Source organism: Ranitomeya variabilis, chromosome 1, assembly GCF_051348905.1.
Source record: "Ranitomeya variabilis isolate aRanVar5 chromosome 1, aRanVar5.hap1, whole genome shotgun sequence".
Lineage (NCBI taxonomy): Eukaryota > Metazoa > Chordata > Amphibia > Anura > Dendrobatidae > Ranitomeya > Ranitomeya variabilis.
Genome location: NC_135232.1, coordinates 951797319 through 951815146, shown reverse-complemented (window position 1 = coordinate 951815146; position 17828 = coordinate 951797319). Strand labels below are relative to the sequence as shown.

The window sequence follows — 17828 nt, the reverse complement described above, 5'->3', positions numbered from 1 at the left end:
TTCCTCTCGGCAGCGGGGCTCTCAGTGCGTGCACCAGGCAGCTTGAGAACGCTATTAACAGCATTTATATACAGTCATGGCCAAAAGTATTCACACCCCTGCAATTCTGTCAGATAATACTCAGTTTCTTCCTGAAAATGATTGCAAACACAAATTCTTTGGTATTATTATCTTCATTTAATTTGTCTTAAATGAAAAAACACAAAAGAGAATGAAGCAAAAAGCAAAACATTGATCATTTCACACAAAACTCCAAAAATGGGCCAGACAAAAGTATTGGCACCCTCAGCCTAATACTTGGTTGCACAACCTTTAGCCAAAATAACTGCGACCAACCGCTTCCGGTAACCATCAATGAGTTTCTTACAATGCTCTGCTGGAATTTTAGACCATTCTTCTTTGGCAAACTGCTCCAGGTCCCTGATATTTGAAGGGTGCCTTCTCCAAACTGCCATTTTTAGATCTCTCCACAGGTGTTCTATGGGATTCAGGTCTGGACTCATTGCTGGCCACCTTAGAAGTCTCCAGTACTTTCTCTCAAACCATTTTCTAGTGCTTTTTGAAGTGTGTTTTGGTTCATTGTCCTGCTGGAAGACCCATGACCTCTGAGGGAGATCCAGCTTTCTCACACTGGGCCCTACATTATGCTGCAAAATTTGTTGGTAGTCTTCAGTCTTCATAATGCCATGCACACGGTCAAGCAGTCCAGTGCCAGAGGCAGCAAAGCAACCCCAAAACATCAGGGAACCTCCGCCATGTTTGACTGTAGGGACCGTGTTCTTTTCCTTGAATGCCTCTTTTTTTCTCCTGTAAACTCTATGTTGATGCCTTTGCCCAAAAAAGCTCTACTTTTGTCTCATCTGACCAGAGAACATTCTTCCAAAACGTTTTAGGCTTTTTCAGGTAAGTTTTGGCAAACTCCAGCCTGGCTTTTTTATGTCTCAGGGTAAGAAGTGGGGTCTTCCTGGGTTTCCTACCATACAGTCCCTTTTCATTCAGACACCGATGGATAGTGCGGGTTGACACTGTTGTACCCTCGGACTGCAGGGCAGCTTGAACTTGTTTGGATGTTAGTCGAGGTTCTTTATTCAACAGCCGCACAATCTTGCGTTGAAATCTCTTCTCAATTTTTCTTTTCCGTCCACATCTAGGGAGGTTAGCCACAGTGCCATGGGCTTTAAACTTCTTGATGACACTGCGCATGGTAGACACAGGAACATTCAGGTCTTTGGAGATGGACTTGTAGCCTTGAGATTGCTCATGATTCCTCACAATTTGGTTTCTCAAGTCCTCAGACAGTTCTTTGGTCTTCTTTCTTTTCTCCATGCTCAATATGGTACACACAAGGACACAGGACAGAGGTTGAGTCAACTTTAATCCATGTCAACTGGCTACAAGTGTGATTTACTTATTGCCAACACCTGTTAGGTGCCACAGGTAAGTTACAGGTGCTGTTAATTACACAAATTAGAGAAGCATCACATGATTTTTCAAACAGTGCCAATACTTTTGTCCACCCCCTTTTTTATGTTTGGTGTGGAATTATATCCAATTTGGCTTTAGAACAATTCTTTTTGTGTTTTTTTCATTTAAGACTAATTAAATGAAGATAATACCAGAGAATGTGTGTTTGCAGTCATTTTCAGGAAGAAACTGAGTATTCTGACAGAATTGCAGGGGTGTGAATACTTTTGGCCATGACTGTATATATATATTTTTTTTATATGACAGGTTCCCTTTAACTAATGGGTGCAGAAAATCTTAAATTCATTGTGGGAAGATTGCCTAAATCATCAAAACAAACATTAAACATCCAATTTATAGTAATGGGGTTTGATATACATACATACATACAACCTTGCATCTCTCCAGTCCATCCTTAACTCTACTGCCCGACTAATTCATCTGTCTCCTCGCTACCCCTCTGCTTCCCCTCTCCGCAAATCTCTTCACTGGCTCCCATTCCCTCAGCGTATCCAGTTCAAACTACTAATACTGACCTACAAAGCCATCCATAACCTGCCTCCTCCATATAACTCTGAACTAATCTCCCGATATCTTCCCTCACGTAATCTCCGGTCCTCACAAGACCTCCTTCTCTCCTCCACACTTATTCGCTCCTCACCCAACCGCCTCCAAGACTTCTCACAAATATACCCCATCCTCGAATTCTTCAGACGGAACCTGAAAACCCACCTCTTCAGGAAAGCTTACAGCCTGCACTGAATCCGCTGCCTCCCCACCACTACCGGAGCTACCACCTCACCAACACCGATGCTCCTGCAACCCTCAACCTATTGTCTCCTTCCCCACCATCCTGTAGAATCTAAGCCCGCAAGGGCAGGGTCCTCGCCCCTCTGTATCAGTCTGTAATTGTTAGTTTGTTTACTGAAAGTGATATCTGTAATTTGTATGTAACCCATTCCCATGTACAGCACCATGGAATCAATGGTGCTATATAAATAAAAAAAAAAAAAAAAATATTATATACACATATATACATACACACACACACACACACACACACACACACACACACACACACACACTTTATGTTCTGTTGAATGGGGCCAATCCTTGCACGATCTGCAGCTGACACTGGAGGGTCAGCCTTAGATTTTACGAGGAGATTTACAGAAGTAATCCATGTTGAGTTAGACAAACTCAAGTAAATATAAACTCCACTGCACAAATATTCTTTAGAAAAATAATAAGACAGTTTTCATGTAATGCTGAAATACAAGTTACCCTTTTCTCTTCATAACCACCAGGGTCCATTTCAGTGCTTTCTTTTGTTTTATTAGGGGACTCATTCTCTTCTTTTCCAGGCTCCTGTTCCTGTGGAAAATATGTTGACATTGTTTTGTGGACAGTGTTTTAATTTCACACAACTAAACATTGCTTAAATTGAGTTTCAAGATTTGCATCAGTTTAACCTTGCAGTAATTGGTTACATAATAAAACAATGAACCAACAGGTTTAGAAAACGTGAAAAAACCAGAGACAAGTTGTCTGACATTCAATGCATGGTCATTCCAGCCAATTGCCAAGGGGGCTCTGGTACCCAAAGCCCCCAACATCAGCATCTAACCATAGCCCTTGTTACAAGTACGTCCTCTCCTTGGCAGGTGTTTGGGGTCTCTAGTGTACAGATGTGTCTCTGCAGAGGTGTAAACATTTTCTTGCAATGATCACTCTTATTTGTCAAAGAGCAAATAGACAGAAAATGGTATGCTTTAACAAAAATGTGACTGAAGTACCAGATTTGGGGCAGCAAAATGTGTGTTTTTAGCAATCAGACAGTGAGTACACAATGGTCACTGCACCCAGATATTATAAGTACAGACCACATACTACTCACAACTGACTTTTCTAGAGTTGTATTCTCTCTCCACAATTTTTGGGAGCAGCCCAACAGAAGCTGGTAGGTTTTACACACACACGGAAACAATGTAGCACAGAGAGAAGCACTGCTGATGTGATAAGATGTATTGGGCTAACAGCCCATGTACAATCACCGATCAGGAACGAGCTAGGACAGGCTTGCAATTAACTGTTGAGCAAAACGCTTCTTTATAAGATTAAATTAATTTAAATCTTGCTTAAAAATCATCGTTCTCAGCAGCACATCTTCTTGCACGTGCTGCTGAGAACAATAATATTCTATGAGCACAGAATGATGACATTAACGACTGCTCAGCGGGCATGGAAGCACAGTCAGCCTATCTAAACAAGCTACTAAATAACCACCTTAAATGTAGCTGATCAGTGGCCATTTAACAGCCGCAGCGCGCCAGTTTAAGGTTCCGGTCTAAGTTTGGTTTTTTTGGGGTTTTTTTTTAACAGTGATTACCAGATGGCTTATAGTTACAAATTTTTACATCATTTTACTGTCACCCAGAAAAGAGTCCCTGATGCCATGGTCACACTGTGCTGTAATGCATACAGGCTCCATCAGTGTTGCTACCATGACTTCTCCATCTTTACCCCGCCGAGACATTTGGGTATTCCTGTGAGTGTAGAAACAATCAGCGAGGTGTGAGCAGAGGTGGCAAAAGTACCTGGCAAACGCAGGCAAGTGATGGGACCCACGGTGCCCAGGGAACAGGTGAGGCACACTCTGCTCAGGCCTCAACACTTCACATACGGAGCGGGCTCACATGCCCAGTTAAACAGTCGCCACCTGGGTAACTGCTATGAGTGGAGTTTGTGCCGATCTCAACAGTTTAACCTCTTGGGGTATGTGCAGACGTTCAGTAATGTGCTGCTTCCAAAGAACTGCCAATGTCTGCTGTGTCCAAAGTGCTGTTGGCTATTGAACGCAAGTGAATTCACATGTGTTCATTGAACCGTGCGGAATCACACAATATAATGTACGGGTAAGATTCATCTCGCAGAGCCTCACGTCTTCACAAGATAAATAGACATGCTGCAGTCTGGAAAGACGCCGCACGTCCATCTCGGCAGGTGAGCCGCGGGAGTCTCTGAACGCATAATGAACACAGGATATCGAGAAATCCCATACACTATGCGGTAACATCTGGATGCTGCGGGTTCGACACTGCACAAGTTAGCAGCTTCCAACCCGTAGCATTTACTGACTGTGTGCACATATCCTGTGATGCTGCCGTCAGTAGGTGTCTATTCTGATGCTCATCGACCACTGCAAAATGACCACCGGGTGCAGATGGCCTATTCTTCATCATTGATACTGAGCAATATTTAGGCTAGGTCACTAATATCAGATCAGTAAGGGTCCAATGCCGAACACATCCACCAACCATCTCTTGGAGCAAAACAGCACAGCCCTGTAACCCAGGGACTGCAGATCACCTCTTAATCAAGTACGTGGTGCAAACAGCTGATCAGTGGGGGCAGGTGTCAGACCTCCAACAATCTAACTATGATGACCCATCCATATCACATAATCTTTTATTTATATAGTGCCAACATTTCGCAGCGCTTTACAGTTTGCACACATTAAATTCCCTATCAGTATGTCTTTGTGTGGGTTTCCTCCGGGTTCTCTGGTTTCCTCCCACATTCCAAACACGGGGAGAACAAACAAACAATCTCCTTGCAGATGTTGTCCTTGGTGGGTTTTGAACCCAGGACTCCAGTGTGCAAGGCTGCAGTGCTAGCCACTGAGCCAGCGTGCTGCCCAGTGGTGAAACGCCTTTTACCCTACACAGAATGCACCAAATTAATGAACTCACCTTTAGGCCACCTTCACATGCTCAGTATTTGGTCAGTATTTACCTCAGTATCTAACTCAAAACCAGGAGTGGAACAATCAGAGGAAAAGTATCATAGAAACACGTCACCACTTCTGTATTTATCACCCACTCCTGGGTTTGGCTTACAATTACTGAGGTAAAATACTGAACGTGGCCTATTACTCACCTGTTGCTACTCGTAAAACACTAGTGGGAGGGAATCCTGAAGGTTTCAGCGCTGTGGTCACATGACGTTGGATATACAAAGGCAAAGTTCGTGTTCTGCTCAGAGATCCCCGAGCTTGGCAGCAGAGTGGCAGGTAGTGGTAGGGCAGGGGACTGTGCACCATTATTTCTGTGCTTGTTCACATGCTTTGTTTTTGCCACTAACAAGAACGCAGCATTTTGGAAAACCAAGAAACAAAGATTTCTATAGTTTCATGCTGCTTATTTCCTTGCAGATCTGAACTAACACAGCGATTTTTTTAACACATCTGCTGTACAGCAATTCTTTCAGCATTTTTTGCTGCGTGTACCACCCATTAAAATAAATGAAGAAAAAAAGTGCTAGTAAAAACCCATAAAAAACAAACAAACAAAAAAAAACAAAAAAAAACACAGTTTTGTTTTCTTATGAGGCATTAATAGATTTGCCAGGACTGGACACAACTGTTAGTGACGACAGGTTTTCAGCCTCTTAAAGGGATCTTGTCACCAGGTTTTTCCCATATAAAGTAGGGTCAGCACCTGTATGCCGCCATATATATCATTCTAGAAAGCTGAATATATGTCTCCACTGTGTTGGCATAACAAAAAATAACTTGCTATACTGCCTCTGATCCAATAGGCTTTGCCGGTCTTGATCAGGCACCTCCTCTACTTGTTTCCTGGCGTCATCCTCACTGGGCCCCGTCACGCTCCTGCGCTCTTCTGTCTACCATGCTGAGCTCAGAGCCAAGTACTGAGGTGAACACACGCAAAGAGCAAAACGTGCCAATAACCCGTAGGTAAAGCTGGAGCATGAGCACTTCAGTACTCTGCTGTCCTCAGCATGGCAGAAACACACCCGGGCAGGAGTGTGATGGGGAACACTGAGGACGACGTAGGACGCGGCATCCACACGGAGCAAGAGAAAAGGAGGCACCGGATCAAGACACGAGGCCCGTTCTAGAACGCTGTATAGCAGGGTGCACAGGTGCTGGCCCCGTGACAGCTTCCCCTTCAGCCTCATTAGGATGTTTGGTTTTTCTACCATATGAGGAAAAAAAGACCGATTCTGACCAGTGTCAGTTTTTCTTGAGGAGAAATTTAAAGGGAACCTGTCACCCCCAAAATCAAAGGTGAGCTAAGCCCACCAGCATCAGGGGCTTATCTACAGTATTCTGGATTGCTGTAGATAAGCCCCCGATGTAACCTGAAAGATGAGAAAAAGAAGTTAGATTATACTCACCCATGTGGTGAGTCCGATGGGCGTTGTGGTCCAGGGCCTCCCATCTTCATACGATGACGTCCTCTTGTCTTCACGCTGCGGCTCCGGCACAGGCGTACTTTGCCCTATTGAGGGCAGAGCAAAGTACTGCAGTGTGCAGGTGCCCAGCCTCTCTGACCTTTCCCTGGGCCTGCGCACTGCAGTACTTTGCTCCGCCCTCAACAGGGCAGACAAAGTACGCCTGTGCCGGAGCCGCAGCGTGAATACAGGAAGAGGACGTCACCGTATCAAGATGGGAGGCCCCGGACCGGACCGCCCCTGGGTGAGTATAATCTAACCTCTTTTTCTCATCTTTCAGGTTACATCAGGGGCTTATCTACAGCATTACAGAATGCTGTAGATAAGCCCCTGATGCCGGTGGCCGCAGCTCACCTTTGACTTTGGGGGTGACAGTTTCCCTTTAATAAAAAAAAAAAAAAAAAAAAAAGTACAAAAAAAAGAAGAAAAAAAAAAAAAAAGGTCTCAGCCTTCTCCTTTGACCAGTAGCGTAGCTGCCGGGGGGGGGGGGGGGGAGGCAGTGGGAGCCATCGCCCCGGCCCCGCGCTCTGATGGGGCCCACCCAGAGCTACGCCGCTGTAACTGCATCGGCGCGCCGATACAGTTGCATTCTGCGGCAGAGCAGGAAGGATCAATCTCCCTGCTTTGCCGCTATGGGGCCCCTGAGCTGGCATGGGGGGGGGGGGGGGGCCCGGTGCCAGCAGTGGGCCCCCCGCCGTCATCACATGGTGAGCTGTATCGGCAACTAGCAGATACAGCTCACCGCATTGATGAGGGAAGGAGCGCTGCGCTCCTTCCTCTATCATCCCCCTGTCAGCGTCTGACGTCACTCGCAGACACTGACAGAGGGAACGGTGACGTCATCGCCCTGCGCCCACTATCAGGACAAGAGCAGGGAGCGCCGCTGGAACAAGGAGGAAGAAAGGTGAGTATTGTGGGGGTTTTTTTTTTTAAATGGGGGCTGCCTTATACACTACAGGATCTGCCTATAGGGGGCTGCTGCCTTATACTACAGGATCTGACTATGGGGGGGGGGCTGATGCCTAATACTACAGGATCTGACTATGGGGGGGTGCTGCCTTATACCACAGGGTCTGCCTATAGGGGTACTGTCTTGTACTATATTGAGGACTATCTGGCACATTATACTATATGGAGGTTATCTATGGGGCCATCATACAGTGTGGGGATTACAGTGAAGGGGCCATCATACAGTGTTGGAGCCATCAAACAGTTTGGAGTCTACTAAGGGGTCAGTATACTGTGTGGGTGGTACTATACAGTGAGGGAGCATCATGCTGTGTATAGGGGAGCTGTACAGGGGGAGACTCGGGACATTATTAAATGTAAAGTGGGCACTTATTGTTATAGGAGAACTCGGGTTACTGTGACTATCACAGGGGCACACAGGGCAATATTACTTTCTAGGGAGCAAGATATGGGCAGTGTTTTCTAGGGCACTTGCACCTGGCATTACTATATAAGGGCTTGTGCCCACGCTGCGGAATTTTTCGCAGCGGATTTGATAAATCTGCAGGGCAAAACCGCTGCGGTTTTTACTACAGATTTATCGCGGTTTCTAGTGCGGTTTCCTCAGCGGGTTTTCACATGCAGATTTCTATTGGAGCAGGTGGAAACCCGCAGCGGAATCCGCACAAACAATTGACATGCTGCGGAATATAAACCCCTGCGTTTCCGTGCGGTTTTTTTCCGCATGTGAACTGCGGATTTCGTTTCCCATACAGTACATTGTACTGTAAACTCTTGGGAAACCGCTGCGGATCCGCAGCTGCGGAAACGCTGCGGTTCCGCAGCATGTGCACATACCCTTATAGAGGGGGTGCTTTAGAATTTACACAGCAGGTGCAGTAATAGGGACACATACGGCAGCAGCGGCTCAGTATTGGGGTATCAGGTGCAGTAATAGGGACACATACAGCAGCAGCGGCTCAGTATTGGGGTATCAGGTGCAGTAATAGGGACACATACGGCAGCAGCGGCTCAGTATTGGGATATCAGGTGCAGTAATAGGGACACATACGGCAGCAGAAGCTCAGTATTGGGGTATCAGGGGCAGTAATAGGGACACATACGGCAGCAGCGGCTCAGTATTGGGGTATCAGGGGCAGTAATAGGGACACATACGGCAGCAGCGGCTCAGTATTGGGGTATCAGGTGCAGTAATAGGGACACATACGGCAGCAGCGGCTCAGTATTGGGATATCAGGTGCAGTAATAGGGACACATACGGCAGCAGCGGCTCAGTATTGGGGTATCAGGTGCAATAATAGGGACACATACGGCAGCCGCGGCTCAGTATTGGGGTATCAGGGGCAGTAATAGGGACACATACGGCAGCAGCGACTCAGTATTGGGGTATCAGGGGCAGTAATAGGGACACATACGGCAGCAGCGGCTCAGTATTGGGGTATCAGGGGCAGTAATAGGGACACATACGGCAGCAGCGGCTCAGTATTGGGGTATCAAGTGCAATAATAGGGACACATACGGCAGCCGCGGCTCAGTATTGGGGTATCAGGTGCAGTAATAGGGACACATACGGCAGCAGCGGCTCAGTATTGGGGTATCAGCAGGATGAGGAGTTTGTGCAGGTTGGGAATAGATGGTGATGGCTGGAATATGAGAAGTGAAATGTGTCTGTTGTATTCTCTGCAGACGGGTCCTGGGTGGAAGAAGTTGTCATGTCGGTCTGGGCCAGATGGAAAAGTGAACGATTCCATCAGAAAGGACATCAGCGGTAAGTAGTGTTGAGCATTCCGATACTGCAAGTATCGGGTATCGGCCGATACTTGCTGTATCGGAATTTCCGATACCGAGATCCGATATTTTTGTGATATCGGGTATCGGGTATCGCAACAACATTAATGTAATAATGTGTAAAAAAGAGAATTAAAATAAAAAATATCGCTATACTCACCTGTCCGACGCAGCCGGGACCTCAGCGAGGGAACCGGCAGCGTTGTTTGTTTAAATTTCGCGCTTTTACTTGGTTACGTGAAGTCCCGGCTTGTGATTGGTCAGGGCGGCCATGTTGCCGGGACGCGGACCAATCACAGCAAGCCGTGACGAAATTACGTCACGGCTTGCTGTGATTGGTCCGCGTCCCGGCAACATGGCCGCCATTAACCAATCACAAGCCGTGACGTCACGGGAGGCTGGACATGCGCGTATTTTGAAAAGCGCGCGTGTCCAGCCTCCAGTGACGTCCCGGCAACATGGCCGCCATTAACCAATCACAAGCCGGGACGTCACGGGAGGCTGGACATGCGCGTATTTTGAAAAGCGCGCGTGTCCAGCCTCCCGTGACGTCACGGCTTGTGATTGGTTAATGGCGGCCATGTTGCCGGGACACGGACCAATCACAGCAAGCCGTGACGTAATTTCGTCACGGCTTGCTGTGATTGGTCCGCGTCCCGGCAACATGGCGCCGTGACCAATCATAAGCCGGGACGTCACTGGAGGCTGGACACGCGCGCTTTTCAAAATACGCGCATGTCCAGCCTCCCGTGACGTCACGGCTTGTGATTGGTTAATGGCGGCCATGTTGCCGGGACGCGGACCAATCACAGCAAGCCGTGACGTAATTTCGTCACGGCTTGCTGTGATTGGTCCGCGTCCCGGCAACATGGCCGCCCTGACCAATCACAAGCCGGGACCTCACGTAACCAAGTAAAAGCGCGAATTTTAAACAAACAACGCTGCCGGTTCCCTCGCTGAAGTCCCGGCTGCGTCGGACAGGTGAGTATAGCGATATTTTTTATTTTAATTCTTTCTTTTACACATTAATATGGTTCCCAGGGCCTGAAGGAGAGTTTCCTCTCCTTCAGACCCTGGGAACCATCAGGAATACCGTCCGATACCTGAGTCCCATTGACTTGTATTGGTATCGGGTATCGGTATCGGATTGGATCCGATACTTTGCCGGTATCGGCCGATACTTTCCGATACCGATACTTTCAAGTATCGGACGGTATCGCTCAACACTAGCGGTAAGTCATTATCTGTAACTGTGCTGTGATCTCTTATATGTTCTGTAGGACTGGTATCTACCACTGACCATGTGGCGGTAATATCTATGTTGCTTCTCCTCCACTATTAGGGCACATCACAGAGTTGTAATCAAGGTTACCTGGTTAGGGGCCCACTCAGAAGCTTCTCCCCCCCCCCCGAACCAAAACCCTAGCTATGCCTCTGCCTTTGACAGTTGGTGGAAAAAAAACAGACTGCACTCGGATGTCATCCAAGTGTTGTCCAATTTTTTCACAGACCCATAGTCTTACACTGACAATCAAAATCCGACACAACTTAAGTCATAGACCTATGAATGGCGGCACAGACCACAAGTAGGAGCGCTAGCTGCGAGAACCACTGACAACACGTGGAAAGTCAGATGGGAAACTGAGCCCTCGACAAGAGTATTTCCACTGACAGGAAGCAGAGATGCTGACAATGGCGGACACAGGAATGGGCAGTCCCCTGGAGCCTGTGTAACAAGGTGTAGCGGCGCTCTCGGGGCCAGTCAGTGACACCTCCGGTAACAATGGCACCGGCCTGGCACTGACAGGACCACAGCGGCCCGGCAGTCCCCGCGGTGCCAGCAGGGGGGCGCTCTCCGCGCAGCCTGTCCCATTGTCTCCCACCTAGCGGCATGTACACACGTCTGCGGCACCTGCAGCCATGGCAGCGCGGTACTCAGGGGAGGCGAGGACGGTGCCCCCGGTGATATGGCGGCCGTGCACTCACCTGCCCCGCGGCTTCAGCTGTGCTGGGCTGCGTCTTGTTCCCGCCGGCATCCCCCGCCTCCTCTACCGTCATCTTGTCCTCTTCCTCAGCCTCACGGGCCGGGCACTTCGGCTGCTCGGCACTTTCCTCAGACATGTCTCCTCAGCACACTGCCACGAGTGGTAACAGAGCGGTGCCGGCTCAGGAGGGGGCGGCGCGATGCTGCACGAGGCTGGCGGGACTCCTCCGGACTGGAGGCGCTGCTGCTCCTACTGCCGCTGCCGGCTTTTTTTTTCTTTCAATCAAAAGGTTGTAAAGTGGGCGTGGCCTGCACTGAGTCTCGCGAGATCTATAAGTGAGCGTAGCTCTGACTCCCGGACTTGTATAATGACATCAGACACTGAGCTGCTGCGATCATAGGAGTCTACATGGAAGCGAAGTGACGCTCTGGCCTCCTGTCACAGGGGGACTATAATTCCCAGAGTGCAATTCGCGCAGACGCTCGTACTGGGGCAGTGGTTCTATCTCCACGGCATTCTGGGATCTGTAGTTTAATTTCCAGCTTGTACTAATAATCGTGCTGAATGACGAGGGCAGGCAGAGGATGAATGAGAGGAGGAGACCAGGAAGCGGCTCCGGAGGCAGCACCAAACCTCGCGAGAGGAGGCGGCCGGCCGACGCTCCTCATTGTGTTTCCCCATCCATTGTTCTAAGTTTGGCGCCATGACTGTAATGATGCAGGACGTCGGGTCTGTTTCCCGGTGCGGGCGGCGCAGCTTTCACCCTGTGACGCCCTGATATTATACCGCCCGTATACAGAGCGCCGTCAATCACACGGATCATTAGTTCTTGCACGTTTCTAACATGATAATGTCAACCGCATAATAATAATAACCACAGTGTGGAGACGGCAAACTGACAGACATGTGCAGTAACAAGGAAGAGAGCATGGCGTCTCGGGCCACGTTCACATGCACCTGTTCCACAGTCTGTATAGGGGCCGGACTGAGCGAGGGTCTCCACCCAAACCTACCGCCCCATCATGGTCCGTATATAGACCCCAATGCCCGGAGTGAGCGAGGGTCTCCACCCAAACTTACCGCCCCATCATGGTCCGTATATAGACCCCAATGCCCGGACTGAGCGAGGGTCTCCACCCAAACCTACCGCCCCATCATGGTCCGTGTATAAACCCCAATGCCCGGACTGAGCGAGGGTCTCCACCCAAACTTACCGCCCCATCATGGTCCGTATATAGACCCCAATGCCCAGACTGAGCGAGGGTCTCCACCCAAACTTACCGCCCCATCATGGTCCGTATATAGACCCCAATGCCCGGACTGTGCGAGGGTCTCCACCCAAACCTACCACCCAATCATGGTCCATATATAGACCCCCAGTGCCCGGACTGAGCGAGGGTCTCCACCCAAACTTACCGCCCCATCATGGTCCGTATATAGACCCCAATGCCCGGACTGAGCGAGGGTCTCCACCCAAACTTACCGCCCCATCATGGTCCGTGTATAAACCCCAATGCCCAGACTGTGCGAGGGTCTCCACCCAAACTTACCGCCCCATCATGGTCCGTATATAGACCCCAATGCCCGGACTGAGCGAGGGTCTCCACCCAAACTTACCGCCCCATCATGGTCTGTATATAGACCCCAATGCCCGGACTGAGCAAGGGTCTCACCCAAACCTACCGCCCCATCATGGTCCGTATATAGACCCCAATGCCCGGACTGAGCGAGGGTCTCCACCCAAACTTACCGCCCCATCATGGTCCGTATATAGACCCCAATGCCCGGACTGTGCGAGGGTCTCCACCCAAACCTACCACCCAATCATGGTCCGTATATAGACCCCCAGTGCCCGGACTGAGCGAGGGTCTCCACCCAAACTTACCGCCCCATCATGGTCCGTATATAGACCCCAATGCCCGGACTGAGCGAGGGTCTCCAACCAAACCTACCGCTCCATCATGGTCCGTATATAGACCCCAATGCCCGGACTGAGCGAGGGTCTCCACCTAAACTTACCGCCCCATCATGGTCCGTATATAGACCCCAATGCCCGGACTGTGCGAGGGTCTCCACCCAAACCTACCACCCAATCATGGTCCGTATATAGACCCCCAGTGCCCGGACTGAGCGAGGGTCTCCACCCAAACTTACCGCCCCATCATTTTCCGTATATAGACCCCAATGCCCGGACTGAGCGAGGGTCTCCACCCAAACCTACCGCCCCATCATGGTCTGTATATAGACCCCAATGCCCGGACTGAGCAAGAGTCTCACCCAAACCTACCGCCCCATCATGGTCCGTATATAGACCCCAATGCCCGGACTGAGCGAGGGTCTCCACCCAAACCTACCTCCCCATCATGGTCCGTGTATAGACCCCAATGCCCGGACTGAGCGAGGGTCTCCACCCAAACCTACCGCCCCATCATGGTCCGTATATAGACCCCAATGCCCGGACTGAGCGAGGGTCTCCACCCAAACCTACCGCCCCATCATGGTCCGTATATAGACCCCAATGCCCGGACTGAGCGAGGGTCTCCACCCAAACCTACCGCCCCATCATGGTCCATGTATAGACCCCAATGCCCGGACTGAGCGAGGGTCTCCACCCAAACCTACTGCCCCATCATGGTCCGTATATAGACCCCAATGCCCGGACTGAGCGAGGGTCTCCACCCAAACTTACCGCCCCATCATGGTCCGTATATAGACCCCAATGCCCGGACTGAGTGAGGGTCTCCACCCAAACTTACCGCCCCATCATGGTCCGTGTATAAACCCCAATGCCCGGACTGTGCGAGGGTCTCCACCCGAACTTACCGCCCCATCATGGTCCGTATATAGACCCCAATGCCCGGACTGAGCGAGGGTCTCCACCCAAACTTACCGCCCCATCATGGTCCGTATATAGACCCCAATGCCCGGACTGAGCGAGTGTCTCCACCCAAACTTACCGCCCCATCATGGTCCGTATATAGACCCCAATGCCCGGACTGAGCGAGGGTCTCCACCCAAACTTACCGCCCCATCATGGTCCGTATATAGACCCCAATGCCCGGACTGAGCGAGGGTCTCCACCCAAACTTACCGCCCCATCATGGTCCGTATATAGACCCCAATGCCCGGACTGAGCGAGGGTCTCCACCCAAACTTACCGCCCCATCATGGTCCGTGTATAAACCCCAATGCCCGGACTGTGCGAGGGTCTCCACCCAAACTTAGCGCCCCATCATGGTCCGTATATAGACCCCAATGCCCGGACTGAGCGAGGGTCTCCACCCAAACTTACCGCCCCATCATGGTCCGTATATAGACCCCAATGCCCGGACTGAGCGAGGGTCTCCACCCAAACTTACCGCCCCATCATGGTCCGTGTATAGACCCCAATGCTCGGACTGAGCGAGGGTCTCCACCCAAACTTACCGCCCCATCATGGTCCGTGTATAGACCCCAATGCCCGGACTGAGCGAGGGTCTCCACCCAAACTTACTGCCCCATCATGGTCCGTATATAGACCCCAATGCCCGGACTGAGCGAGGGTCTCCACCCAAACTTACCGCTCCATCATGGTCCGTATATAGACCCCAATGCCCGGACTGAGCGAGGGTCTCCACCCAAACTTACCGCCCCATCATGGTCCGTGTATAGACCCCAATGCCCAGACTGAGCGAGGGTCTCCACCCAAACTTACCGCCCCATCATGGTCCGTATATAGACCCCAATGCCCGGACTGAGCGAAGGTCTCCACCCAAACTTACCGCCCCATCATGGTCCGTATATAGACCCCAATGCCTGGACTGAGCGAGGGTCTCCACCCAAACTTACCGCCCCATCATGGTCCGTATATAGACCCCAATGCCCGGACTGTGCGAGGGTCTCCACCCAAATCTACCACCCAATCATGGTCCGTATATAGACCCCCAGTGCCCGGACTGAGCGAGGGTCTCCACCCAAACTTCCCGCCCCATCATGGTCCGTATATAGACCCCAATGCCCGGACTGAGCGAGGGTCTCCAACCAAACCTACCGCCCCATCATGGTCCGTATATAGACCCCAATGCCCGGACTGAGCGAGGGTCTCCACCCAAACTTACCGCCCCATCATGGTCCGTATATAGACCCCAATGCCCGGACTGAGCGAGGGTCTCCACCCAAACTTACCGCCCCATCATGGTCCGTGTATAAACCCCAATGCCCGGACTGTGCGAGGGTCTCCACCCAAACTTACCGCCCCATCATGGTCCGTATATAGACCCCAATGCCCGGACTGAGCGAGGGTCTCCACCCAAACTTACCGCCCCATCATGGTCCGTATATAGACCCCAATGCCCGGACTGAGCGAGGGTCTCCACCCAAACTTACCGCCCCATCATGGTCCGTATATAGACCCCAATGCCCGGACTGAGCGAGGGTCTCCACCCAAACTTACCGCCCCATCATGGTCCGTATATAGACCCCAATGCCCGGACTGAGCGAGGGTCTCCACCCAAACTTACCGCCCCATCATGGTCCGTATATAGACCCCAATGCCCGGACTGAGCGAGGGTCTCCACCCAAACTTACCGCCCCATCATGGTCCGTATATAGACCCCAAAGCCCGGACTGAGCGAGGGTCTCCACCCAAACTTACCGCCCCATCATGGTCCGTGTATAAACCCCAATGCCCGGACTGTGCGAGGGTCTCCACCCAAACTTACCGCCCCATCATGGTCCGTATATAGACCCCAATGCCCGGACTGAGCGAGGGTCTCCACCCAAACTTACCACCCCATCATGGTCCGTATATAGACCCCAATGCCCGGACTGAGCGAGGGTCTCCACCCAAACTTACCGCCCCATCATGGTCCGTATATAGACCCCAATGCCCGGACTGAGCGAGGGTCTCCACCCAAACTTACCTCCCCATCATGGTCCGTATATAGACCCCAATGCCCGGACTGAGCGAGGGTCTCCACCCAAACCTACCGCCCCATCATGGTCCGTATATAGACCCCAATGCCCGGACTGAGCGAGGGTCTCCACCCAAACTTACCGCCCCATCATGGTCCGTATATAGACCCCAAAGCCCAGACTGAGCGAGGGTCTCCACCCAAACCTACCGCCCCATCATGGTCCGTATATAGACCCCAATGCCCGGACTGAGCGAGGGTCTCCACCCAAACCTACCGCCCCATCATGGTCCGTATATAGACCCCAATGCCCGGACTGAGCGAGGGTCTCCACCCAAACCTAGCACCCCATCATGGTCCGTATATAGACCCCAATGCCCGGACTGAGCGAGGGTCTCCACCCAAACCTACCGCCCCATCATGGTCTGTATATAGACCCCAATGCCCGGACTGAGCGAGGGTCTCCACCCAAACCTACCGCCCCATCATGGTCCGTATATAGACCCCAATGCCCGGACTGAGCGAGGGTCTCCACCCAAACTTACCGCCCCATCATGGTCCGTATATAGACCCCAATGCCCGGACTGAGCGAGGGTCTCCACCCAAACTTACCGCCCCATCATGGTCCGTATATAGACCCCAATGCCCAGACTGAGCGAGAGGCTCCACCCAAACTTACCGCCCCATCATGGTCCGTATATAGACCCCAATGCCCGGACTGAGCGAGGGTCTCCACCCAAACTTACCGCCCCATCATGGTCCGTATATAGACCCCAATGCCCGGACTGTGCGAGGGTCTCCACCCAAACCTACCGCCCCATCATGGTCTGTATATAAGACCCCAATGCCCGGACTGAGCGAGGGTCTCCACCCAAACTTACCGCCCCATCATGGTCCGTATATAGACCCCAATGCCCAGACTGAGCGAGGGTCTCCACCCAAACCTACCGCCCCATCATGGTCCGTATATAGACCCCAATGCCCGGACTGAGCGAGGGTCTCCACCCAAACCTACCGCCCCATCATGGTCTGTATATAGACCCCAATGCCCGGACTCAGCGAGGGTCTCCACCCAAACCTACCGCCCCATCATGGTCCGTATATAGACCCTAATGCCCGGACTGAGTGAGGGTCTCCACCCAAACCTACCACCCCATTATGGTCCGTATATAGACCCCAATGCCCGGACTGAGCGAGGGTCTCCACCCAAACCTACCGCCCCATCATGGTCTGTATATAGACCCCAATGCCCGGACTGAGCGAGGGTCTCCACCCAAACCTACCGCCCCATCATGGTCCGTATGTAGACCCCAATGCCCGGACTGAGCGAGGGTCTCCACCCAAGCCTACCGCCCCGTCATGGTCCGTATATAGACCCCAATGCCCGGACTGAGCGAGGGTCTCACCCAAACCTACCGCCCCATCATGGTCCGTATATAGACCCCAATGCGCGGACTGAGCGAGAGTCTCC

The 17828-nt window shown here is 51.3% G+C and overlaps 1 protein-coding gene across 1 annotated transcript in view; it reads right to left on the bottom strand.

The window, feature by feature from the left end:
* The window catches only part of SMARCA5 (SNF2 related chromatin remodeling ATPase 5), a 60441-nt gene extending 48450 nt beyond the window's left edge, over window positions 1-11991 (bottom strand). The window contains exons 1-2 of the mRNA XM_077279261.1: window positions 11467-11991; window positions 2749-2838 (exon numbers count right to left, since the gene is read on the bottom strand). Coding sequence (XP_077135376.1) covers window positions 2749-2838; window positions 11467-11601 — 225 coding nt within the window. The 5' untranslated portion in view covers window positions 11602-11991. The remainder of the gene's footprint in view (window positions 1-2748; window positions 2839-11466) is intronic.
* Between the last annotated feature and the right edge of the window lie 5837 nt (window positions 11992-17828).